The sequence below is a fragment of the Struthio camelus genome, chromosome 7 (assembly GCF_040807025.1).
Source record: "Struthio camelus isolate bStrCam1 chromosome 7, bStrCam1.hap1, whole genome shotgun sequence".
Lineage (NCBI taxonomy): Eukaryota > Metazoa > Chordata > Aves > Struthioniformes > Struthionidae > Struthio > Struthio camelus.
In genome coordinates, this window is record NC_090948.1 from 36,895,507 (window position 1) to 36,907,128 (window position 11,622).

The window sequence follows — 11,622 nt, forward strand, 5'->3', positions numbered from 1 at the left end:
AGCTATTCCTCAAAAGCGACTTACTCTTTCCTTCTTAAACTTAGTGCTATTGGTGAACCTAGTACAGATCTTCACTGGGATAAATCTGATCGCAAATCATAACAAATGAATAAAGTTCTCTCTCTTGCTGAAAAAGGTTTTTAAAACAATGTGTTAGAGTCTACACATATAACAAAAGGCAATCAAGTTACTGTGGCTTCTCAAGTTCCTGCTTATCACCTAAGTGACAACCATATCCACTCCTAGCTTGTGACTGCAAAATAGAAAGACTTAGCTTAAAGACAGTCTATTCTAAAGCATATTTGGCAGTGAGGGAAGGCTATGGGTGAGCACCAAGCCAGTTGCAGTGACTCAAACTGCAGAGCAGTAACCCTTTAAGCCACAGAAATAGGATTACTTTAGACCTTGCTAGTTATCTTGCCTAAAAGTTGCCACATATAACAGTAACCTTGCCTGAAAGTTTGCTATACTACTTTGCGTAGCAAAAGCAGTGGTAGACCCACACCTAACACTCTCTGCAACCCCAGAGCTAACACATTATCTGCTTACAAAGTCTCATTCACTCCAACAGGAGCAGACTCACACCCTACACTAATACAAAAGTGCTTATATACTGCACTTATCTTAAAGGAGGCAAAAGTAAACATTATACTGAAGTAAGTAATAATGGGAGGAACAGACATTCACTGAGAGAGAAACATAAAGCCTTCCTTGCAAAGGGAAAGCTCTCCTCATCGCTGCCAGATGACGTGCACTTATCTTAAAGGAGGCAAAAGTAAACATTATACTGAAGTAAGTAATAATGGGAGGAACAGACATTCACTGAGAGAGAAACATAAAGCCTTCCTTGCAAAGGGAAAGCTCTCCTCATCGCTGCCAGATGACGAGGACTCTGCAGAGTTTTTGTGCGTTCAGTGGGCCTTTCCCCTGGGCCATATGAGCAAAACCTTCTCTTGCCATTTGAAATTCAGCTGTTGAGGGGAGGGCTGAAGGCCAAGAGAGCCGCTTCCAGGCACAAATGACCTTGCAAGCTGTCTCCCACCCTCTGCTCCCTTGCCGAGCGACCAAACAGGACCCTCGGGATTCTCCAAAAAAGTAACAGCCTGAGAGAAAAAACGAATCGGAGATCGGCACTGATGTAACAGAGGCCGGGGGGGGGGGGGGGGGGGCTTATGGGTCTGGCAGCTGGTGGCGGCACAAAGGAATTCAGTGGGCCTACAGGGATGCAGTTTTGCAAATGGCAGGGAGGACCCTGCTCAGAGCCTGTGCAATTGCACACCGCCAGTGGTAGCAAGCATTGAGCAGGACCTGGTGGAGCACCTAGGGCAGGAGCCCGGTGCGGCTCAGCTCCCACACTTAGCCTGCATGCCTGTGATAGCAGGATGGATTTTGGATGCTCCACTTCACCACTAACTTTTCACCCACGCCTCGTGGTCTAAGCTCAAAAACGGGATCTTCCAAAGAGGAGATAAAGTCCTCATCCTAACAAAATACTGGGACTATAGCCAAGTATGACTCTTATTCTGCACCAGCTATCCCAGGAAACAGATTCAAAGTTTCCCAGCAGGTAGTATCAGCATTTAAATTAACAGTAACTTTTATCAATAAAAGTCTACTTACTATAAATGGCTTTTATGCCATTTTTTAGGCCAATGCTTTTGACTGCATTTTTGTAAACTAAATATCAAATGATTTTAATATAGCCAGAGATAGAGATATGCAAAGAAGAAATCACAAGTAAACACGTTACTTTTTTTTTAAATCATGTCTTTTTTGCTGTCAATTGAAATACTAAAAGTGGTATTTCAAATTATGGTGTTCAGTAAATTATAAGATTAACTAAATCAATTAGTTACTCCCATTTGTTTCTAATTATATTCTTCACAAAATGGAATCCATATGCATTCCTGTTGATATTTATTTTGAAAATTATGCAGCTCCCTGAAGACTCGGAATTTTAAGAATATTATACTTTCAAATTTAGCTGTGGGTTTCTTTAATTTCAGTAATTAAAAAAAAAAAAGTTTTAAGTTCCCACCTGAACCTGAGCACCCTTATTGTGGACAATTCAACAATATTCTTGAATGCTTTTTTAAGCTTTGAGATGTAAATGTCACAAGTTATTTAACCAGGTTATCTTTAGAAGACATAAAAGATGCATGAAAAACTTTAAAATGTCAACCAATAATTCTTTTCACAACCATTTGGGGGTCTCTCACTCTCTTTATTTAGTCACTGTCATAGCTGCATACCACTGGAGAAAGTATCCAACAGTGGGTTTTGCAGCTCCACAGCTGCAGCGCATAAGAGCAACACCACACCAACGGTTCTGGCCAGAGATTTCTCTCTGCGAACTAAATGCCCACCAGGGAGCACATGAAGACAGGGCAGTTTCTAACCACACTGGTAAATGTTTCCTTCCTCATCCCCAGTATTGGTCCTAGGCAGTCAGAGAGTTCAGGAGGGATAAGGCCACAACTAACTCGGAGTACCCATCACCACAGTCTAACCTGGGTGTAGTCAGAGACATGGATCTGATTTGCACCACTGGAAACCATGAAGTCAGTGAAGCTAAACTCAGAAGATCAGAATAAGGCTCATTATCTCTGCAAATTCATGCACGAGGAGCATGCTGCACAGCTTTTCCTGCTCTGACTCATTCCAACTCCTGCTCTAGGCTGTTCAGTAGCAAACTGTCAATAAAATTCATTAATGATGTCCTTTATATAGAAATAGCGCATTTAACTGAGAGGCTACAACAAATGAAGAGTGCAACAAGGGGTGAATTACGTGGTTAATGGAATACAGGATGTGTGTCAGCAAAGAAGGGGTAAAGGTGGGTGGGAGTCTTAATGCTACGCAGATGTGTTTGAAGTTTGGTTTACGAACCTAATTCCCCTTTTTGATTTCAGTATAGTTACACCTAGCACTTGTCTGTGTTTCTACTGATACATAAATTCTCTGATGAATAATTGATAACCAACTTTCTTCTACGTAAGTCATTACTGGAGAGAGAGCAAACATTACAGACATATTGTTTGCCTTCTCTCTTTTCAGTCTTGATCTCATCTGAATCATGTTTGGCAAGCGTTCATATCTATCTCCTTGACTGGTGGTAGCTATTAAAAAAAAATATATATATATATACACACACACACATATATATATATACCCTTGCAGAACCGGTGGCAGGAACAGTGCAGAAAAGATGTTCTTTTGACATAGATTCTTATTTTTTCATCCTACGTAAACACACATCTGCAGTTGTTGACATTTATATTGGAGGATGATTTCTGTACTGCTTGTCCAAGTTCTACGTTGAAATATTCCAGCATCATGACACAACATTTAATTACAGCTAAGAACTTACCTTGTAAGTAGGTGGTTGTCATTTTCACCCATTCAAGACTGCTGGCTTACTGATGATTACAGCTAATTCTAACTTCTCAAACCATCAGCAATTAAATCAAGAGGATCTTGAATGGAATTCCTACAATAAAGTAAAAATCTCTCAGCAAGCGGTATTTCACAAACTTGGGGTAAATCGTAATACACAAGAGCATTAGAGAAGCAAGAAGCTGAAAGAGGGGAAAACTGGCAATCCTACAACAGAGTTCAGAAAGAAAGAAGGAAAGGAGCATAGAAGTAGTGGAGGGGAGAAAAAAGAAAATAGCTGCAAGCATTCTCAACACATTCTCTTTTTTTGAGGGGAGGGGAAAAAAAACACAGCACCAGACCAAAACTGTAACCTGAATTTGACCTCACTCACACCGGTTTTATCATAAAACCACTGGGATGAACTTTGATCACTGCATCACCAACGCAAATCGGTCTCAACTGACTGCACTGTGATTTTTTTTTTCTTCCAATGCACTCATTGTGGTTGAGGGCAGCTGAGAATATGGCTTTTCAGTAAAAAATAAATAAATAAATAAATAAAAAACCCTAATAACACCAACTTATTTCTCTTAGCTGGCTGGACAGCTTGGTTTTCTTTTGAGGCAGCTTTCTACATTACCGCATTGAAAAATGTGGGTTTAACTGAATCATAAGTGCCAAGGACATATCTTTGCACATATCTGTTAAAAATGGAAATCAATAGAGTAGTTAAAAACATTGAGGATCGTAAGGTGATCAGTTATGAAAAATATAAAACTTATCACCAACGTAACGGCATCTGGAATGCTCATATAAAGAAGTTCTTGAGATCTTTTAAAATCTTACTAAAATAAACACCCTGGTACACAGAACATGTGATTCACGGTTCACAGGGTTTACCCTGAGGGGTCAAGTAATTCGCCAATATTACCTAGTAAGTCAAGCTCAGGCAGAGATCAGAACTCAGGATCCTGTTTTTCTATGCTTTTTTTTTTTTTTTTTAAATACAACTTTATGTTACTCCAACCCCACAATGGCTTGGAGTTCATTTTTATGCTGCACAGAGAAAGAAACAGTATGTATAGTAGTAAGCATTCTAGCGATCACCTGCAAGAACAAAACATAATTGCTGAGGCCACAAATGGACAGCTTATGCAATAATGAGATAATTTACCATTATCATCGATACTGATAACTGCCAACAGTTCCAGTCTCTGCCTCCATAATTAAACTGACTTGCCCTGCAGAAGGGGACCAAGTAGATGAGACTGGACTCAGAGAGAGGCTGGTCTTCCAAATCCTTTGGCTTCTGACAAAACTCTGCTTGCCAATCAGCACAACAACAGAGGGACTGGCAACATCCTCAGCAGCTCACTGTGATACCAAAGGGCTCACAGACCATTAAGCCTGACTCCGTCTCTCACCTCAAAGCAAAGATGAGTGCCCCCTCACGGCCACTGTCCTGTCAGGCAGACCTGTCCCTGTCAGGTATGGAGTATGCTCACCTGATCTTCAGCCGGTGCTCCAAACATTGCCACTGGAAACGACTGGAAACCTCCATGTCTGAACGTGAAACAGGTGAAGACTGCAGTATTTTGTACCTTCAGGTGGAATGCCATGACGATACGCTCCAGGTCACCTCCCGTTTCAAAGCAAAACGGCAAGCCAGAAAGCAGCAACTGGAAGGAACATCATCCTTTATGAAGGGGAAGCAATAATGCCATGACCTAAACGTATGTTGTGTGCACTAAAATTACGTATGGAGGACGAGCTTACTTATGGAAGAAGAAAAGGGGTTTTGGAAGGGGGTTTCAACTCACTGATCTTTGCGTATAGTACCAGCGTTTCATCCTTTGCTGCACCATCACAAGCCTGCAACATCTGTTTTTCCAATGTATTATATGCAAGAATACTGTAAGGGGCACACGTATCTTACCTTATTCATGTCTCTATGGTTCCAGTTTGCCTTTAATCAAGGAAACCCACTGGTTTATTTGTTTTGTGAATTAAATTATTGAAGCTGGTGAGCTGCAGCTCCTGGAGCCTTAGTCAACACAGTATTATCACTCAGTTATTTTTGAGAATCATAACCAGCTGGGCCCAGACATACAATGGTATTTATGAACACCTGCTTGAGTAACAGAAATCGAGGCAATATGAGCCTATATACTTCTGTGGTCAGAGCCTGATTTTATTTAATAAATCCCAACATTAAGAAGTTAACTTTTGATTTCAAAATCATTCAAAAAATTCCCAAAAGCACTTTTCCCAGCATGTCCTTCAGTGTGCAGTATGTGTTGGTTAAGAGGCAACAGGAAGGTTGCCACAGATCTGTAAGCGAAGTGTAACATCATACGTAATGCCCTAAAAGAATAAACGCTGTACCTCTTTGTACAACAGCCTGATAATCAGACTGAACTAATCACACTCCAGCACAGGGGAACTGAGCCAAAAGGTTATCCACCCTTTTTGTCACACCTGGCTCCTGCAAGGGCCACAGCCCGAAAACCCCAGTGCTGGTGTGAAGCCCGGCTGTGGCGAGAGAACTCGGACATAAGCAAAGCCCGGGGGGGTGGAGGATAAGGAGACCCACCGGGGGGGCTCGGTGTGGGACGCTACACCACCCATCAGATACTCCAATGACATAAGGGCAGCGGCAGAAAAAGTCCAGATCTGACAAACGGGGCGAAACGGCTTAGCTATAACAACCCACCAGGCATCAAAACCACAACGTTTGGGCGGGCCGCTACGCGGCCACGAGGCCGCGCCCGCACGGCTCCGTCCGACTTCAAGACGCTACATCACACGCGGGCTGAAAGACTTGTTTCGGCGCCTTTCCCTCAGCCCCGCCGAGGCCTGCGGGAGGGAACAAACCACCGGCGGCGCGGCGGGCACGGCACCCTCCGGCCCGGGGCCCGCTCCGCCAGCTGAGCCCCCCCGCCCCCGCGGCGGGGCCGCCCGCACCGCCCCTAAGATGGCGACGGCGCCTCCCGCCTCAGGGCGCCGGCGGCCCGGCCCCCGCGGCCCCTCACCTCCCCGGGCGCCGCCGGGAGCCGTAGTCTTCCGCTCTCCGCCGCCCGCCGCCGGCTCCGCGCCGCCGCCGGCCCCGCGCCGCCGCCGGGAGTCAGCGGGCACGGGCGGCGGGGCGGGGGGCGCGGGGGGCTCGGACGGCGGCGGAGCGAGGCGGGAGGGGCGCGGGGCGGCGGCGGCGGCGGCGGGCAGCACTACAAGTCCCGTGGTGCTCAGCGGCGCGCATGCGCCTCGAGGGGGCCGCGGGGAGGGCGGGGGGAGGCGGGGCCGGGGAGCGCCTGCCGCGGGGGCCGGGCGCGGCGGGGCCGGGGCCGGGGCCGGGGCCGGGGCGGCGGGGAGCGGCTGCCTGCCCGCCCGCCCGCCCGCCCGCCGGGGCGCCGCCATGCCCCGGGACAACATGGCCTCCCTGATCCAGCGGGTGGCGCGGCAGGCGCGGATCACCTTCCGCAGCCCGGCGGGGCCGGCCTTCGGCGAGAACCTGCACCGGCTGCAGCAGCTGCTGGACGAGGTGCGCGCCGAGGACCTGCACTTGGCGCCGCGGGGGCCGGCGGCGGTGGCGACGCCGGGAGCGGGGTGCCCGCCGCGGGCCGGCGCCGTGCCGCCCGTCAGCTACATGCACATCTGCGAGACGGAGAGCTTCAGCATGGGCGTGTTCCTGCTGCGGAGCGGGGCCTGCATCCCGCTGCACGACCACCCGGGCATGAACGGCATGCTCAAGGTGCTCTACGGCACGCTGCGCATCGCCTGCATGGACACGCTGCCCCCCGCCGGGGCCGGAGCCGCCGGGGCCGGGGCCGGGGCCGCCCCGCCGCCCCCCCCCGCCGCCGCCGCCGCCGCCGGGGCCGGGGCCGGGGCCGCCGCCTGCCACCGCGCCCTGCTCCGCTCGCGGCAGCACTACACGCCCGCCTCGCCGCCCTGCCTGCTCTCGCCGCACACCGACAACCTGCACCAGATCGACGCCGTCGACGGGCCCGCCGCTTTCCTCGACATCCTGGCGCCGCCTTACGACCCCGAGCACGGCCGGGACTGCCACTACTACCGCCTGCTGGAGGGGCCGCCGCCCGGCGCCGAGCCGCCCGCCCTGCCGCGGGAGGTCTGGCTGCTCGAGACCCCCCAGGCCGCCGACTTCTGGTGCGGCGGCGAGCCCTACCCGGGGCCCCGCGTCTGCCCCTGAGGCCGCCGCCGCCGTTGGGACCGTTGGGACCGTTGGAACGGCCGCCCGCCCGCCGGGCTCGGGGGGCACCAGCGAGCGGCCCCGCGCCGGCTGATGCGCTGGGAGGTATCTGCGGTTTGGTTCGCTCTCTTCTTGTTTCCCTCCTTTTCCCCCTCTTGCATGTGTGTGGTTTTTTCTCTTCGCCCCCCATCGCGGGTGCGTTTCGCTGCGAGGCTGGACTGATCTCCGAAACGACGGCCGGGTGCCTGCCCGAGAGGAAGGGCGCCTCTGAGCCGGCCGGCGGGACCGCCACGAGCCCCCCGCAGCACCTGCGGCTTCTCGCCTCTGCCCAGGGCCGCGCCAGCCCGCCGAGCCGCCCGCGAAGGACCGTGACGCCACAGCCCCGGCGCGCCGGGCCGAGGCCGCCTTCGAGGCGCGCCTGCTTCTCCCCGTGGCCGGCCTCGCGCCCGCTCGCCGCCGCCGGGGCGAGGGCCGCAGCGCTGCCCACGCTCGCGCAGCCAGAGAGCTACTAACGACAGACTCTTACCTCCCTGTGATCCCGCCTAGCTTTTTACCTTTGGGGCAATAAAATGATAGAGTGTATTTATTTCCTTTTGACTGACGTGACGTGACGGAAGAGTAGCGCTGGTGAACTTCTGCTCGGCTGAACGTCTGAAAGAAATCCAGCGTCCTGCATAAATAGTTAAGGTCACTCTTTAGGAAGAGATGGGGGGGGGGAATCAAACTCAAGCTGAGCGAATAAATGCAATAAGAAATCTTTTAGGAGTCCTCTTGAACGCCCAAGGTGGGATTTCCTGCCTCTGCCTCCCCACGGACAGAACCGTGCCGTACGCGGTTGCTCTGACAGAGAGCGTGTCCGCGTGACCTGCGACAGCGGTGGGAGGGAAGGACTGTTCTGTCTTCATCGTTTGGGGACTTCATCTCTAGAACGAGCTTCAATAAGAGGTGTAATGAACTGGCAAAAAACCCAAACAAACAAACCCTGGACAACTCTTGAGCCAGGAAATGCTCCTAGAATAACAACACCAATGATTCCTAGGGTTGTAGTTAAGTAAATTTAAGGTCATTCCCACTGTAAAGGGACAACGTCAGGTTCAGAATTACTTTTAAAACGTTCTTAGAAGTGTTACACATCATAAGATCTAGCTATTACAACTGACAATAATTAGAGCTATTTCTATGCATATTTCCTTCAGTTAGGAGAAGGAGACTAGTCAGCTGCTAATTAATCTTGCTTGGAAGTTCTCACACAGCAGTAGCTGGGGATAATGACAACTCTGGGCATCTTAAACTATCCACTGCTGTTTCATGGAAGCTGTTCTAGAGGTGTTATGTATTTGTAAAACCTATATATATATTGGTATACATGCCCTAGGTTCAGATAACGTTTGACCCGATACCTTCTCTAAACTACAGTCTGTGTTTTTATATGGACAGGCGAACTCTTAGGGCTTTTGAAGCCTTGTGGTTTCCTTCTTTGTACTATTTATAAAAATTACTTTTTCATAAGGCTTTTAAATAAATGTAGTGTAGAAAAACACAGTGAATTTTGCCTTGCTATGCTGTGAGCAGCCTTGAGATATAGTTTGTCCATGATAGGGGGTGGCGATCTTTCTAACAAGGGAGAAACTTTTTCTATTGGTGAAATACTCCATTTATACTGCAGAGAATGGTATTGTTACGTGCCTACTTATCTTAATGCACGCTTTATACGAGAGACCCAGACTGGGGCAGCCTTGACTCTGTGGGTCATGATGTAGGAATTTGAATAGAAAAACATGACTTACCAACTTCCTAAGTGATGAACCAACCTGCTCCAGAAATTGTTCCACAACAGGCTTTTTCTTTGCTTTGTGTATTTATAAAAGCAGGCTTGTTTTTCCTGTACCGTTGCTTGTATGTGTGAATTTTTAAATGATGCTGACAGGGCATTGCTTTTTTTTTTTTTCCGGCCTGCAAAAGAATGAATGTAAAATACAGTCCACATTATGCATGCACATGTTAATTCTTTTCCAAGGAAAAATTGGTGGAAATTATTTCAGGCAATTTCCATTTATTCTTACGGCACTTTAAAGTGTTTGATATTTCTACAGCTGGCTTACCTGTTTTTCCTGGAATTCCCCTGCAGCTTAGCATTAGTTAATGATGTGCAGCATTCTCTATCGAACGTAGTCATTAACTATAATGCAATGCCTTACTGTATTACAGCATGCGTTTCTAGCTCTCCTTAATGTTAAGGAAGAAAATCATCTTTTTTCGGAAGTCCACATATAAAATAGCATGGTGCATGCAAACAGCTGTGTTGGAAAAACAAACTGCGACAAAGACCATTTTTATCTAATCCATTCTAGTCTCCCCTTACGTCTTTCTGCTCATTTTCTTTTTAACTTTTCTCCATGTATAAAACCTAGTCAAGATGTTTAATGGGACATGACTTTAATGCATCTTTCCGTAGAGGACAGCATAGTCCCTTCCACTGAAGTATTGTTTACCATCATAGTGAAACTTCTTTTAAAAAAGGTGTGAGCATCAAAGTAGTGAAGTCATAGTGCCAGGAAAAATAGCAAAGAAAACGTAAGATGCATTAAAGAAAAGCCTCTTTGTGTAACTTTTTGCTTACTTAGTAATTGAAACTTACTTCATGTGTTCTGGATATCTGTAAGCCAGAGGTTTAAATCTGTATTGCCGCTCCTTCTCTCTGCAGTTTGGTTATTGTGTTTTCACAACAGCAAAATTACTGTTATTGCTGAATTATAGAATAAATACAGAATATCTCACCACTGACCAGTCATTACTTTCCTTCATGAGAATGAAGGAATCTTGAACCAAGTAAGATATAGAGAGCGAGTGTCTTTTGCGTTACAGTCCAAATGTTGCGGGTGGCCTTTCAAAAGTGATCCTTAAAGCTGAGTCCTTAGCCTAAATCTTCCGCAGTGGCCCTGTAGACAAGATCCAGGCACATGCCATGTTATAACTTTTGGAGCTATTTGTAACTGTAAAGCAAAGATATGGGTTTAAGACAGCTGATACTATTACATGAGGTGCGGTTTTCTTGTAGCTCTATGCTAGTCCTTGGCAGTTTCCTTAAATTAACTCATTTACAATTCCGTGTTGTTTATCTCATTTTGCTTTTGACTAGGGCTTTAACCTTGTAACACGGTTGCAGACAGCAGCTTGAAAAGTGAGCGCGGCACCTAGGACCGTGCACTTTGGTAGCCGAGATCCGGATTATGCTCACGATGCCCTGGCTGTGACTGAGCTGCGGTTGTCCGAGGCCCCGGTGGTGCCCTGCTGCGGGCTGGCGCGGCTGGGCCTCGGGGAGCCCCGCGGCCCAGAGCGCCAGGCCGCTGGCCGCCTTCCAGCATAGTGGCCTGCTGACACTGACTGAGGAAGCTGCATTTCGTGTGAGGTTGCACTCGGCATGTGCGCGCCGTTGGAGCTCCCATGTGACATCTACCCGGAAACGCTCAGCCGTCTCTTCGGGAAGCCAGAAGCGCATGGGATGAGATGGCGAGGCTGCAGTCTGCTGAGTGCCACAGCAGCGGGTGCGAAGGTGGACGGCGGGGTGGTGCGTGCGAGGCTCTGGAGCTGGCCTTGCTTTGTGGCGACTCCAGCCCACATAGACTGGTCCCTGCCCAGCTTTGAAAACCAGCTTCACGTCCAATTTAAAACAAGGTGCACGGTTTCAATTTCTGCTGACTGTCTGTCCCAAGCAAAGAGCGTCCGCTCCAAAAGCCAGTGCCAATTCCAGGAGAAAGAGAAGAGGGAGTTTCATACAAGTGTAGTAACCGGTGAGCTTTCGTACAGCAGGACCTGACGCAGTGGCAAGCAGAGTCTGGAAGTGGCTCAGCGAGGGCTGTACCCTCTGTGTGCGTCTGCACCTTCCTCCCCGCAGGACCAGGGTGAACAGGGCAGTCGATCCCGCGCTACTCACCTGTATGCCGCGGGCTGCACCGGGGACGTCCGCAGCAGCCCGCTGCAGTGGGGCCAGCCCAGGCCCTGCGCCAGTGGTGGGGACCCGAGGTGGCCCCGCCGGGAAG

At 49.1% G+C, this 11,622-nt stretch overlaps 1 protein-coding gene across 1 annotated transcript; it reads left to right on the plus strand.

Annotated features, from left to right (window-relative positions):
- Positions 1 to 6,732: 6,732 nt before the first annotated feature.
- On the plus strand, positions 6,733 to 10,359 carry ADO (2-aminoethanethiol dioxygenase). Its single transcript, XM_068950819.1, has one exon. It carries the CDS (start codon positions 6,791 to 6,793, stop codon positions 7,580 to 7,582), a length of 792 nt encoding a protein of 263 aa, XP_068806920.1. The 5' UTR covers positions 6,733 to 6,790; the 3' UTR covers positions 7,583 to 10,359.
- Positions 10,360 to 11,622: the final 1,263 nt, after the last annotated feature.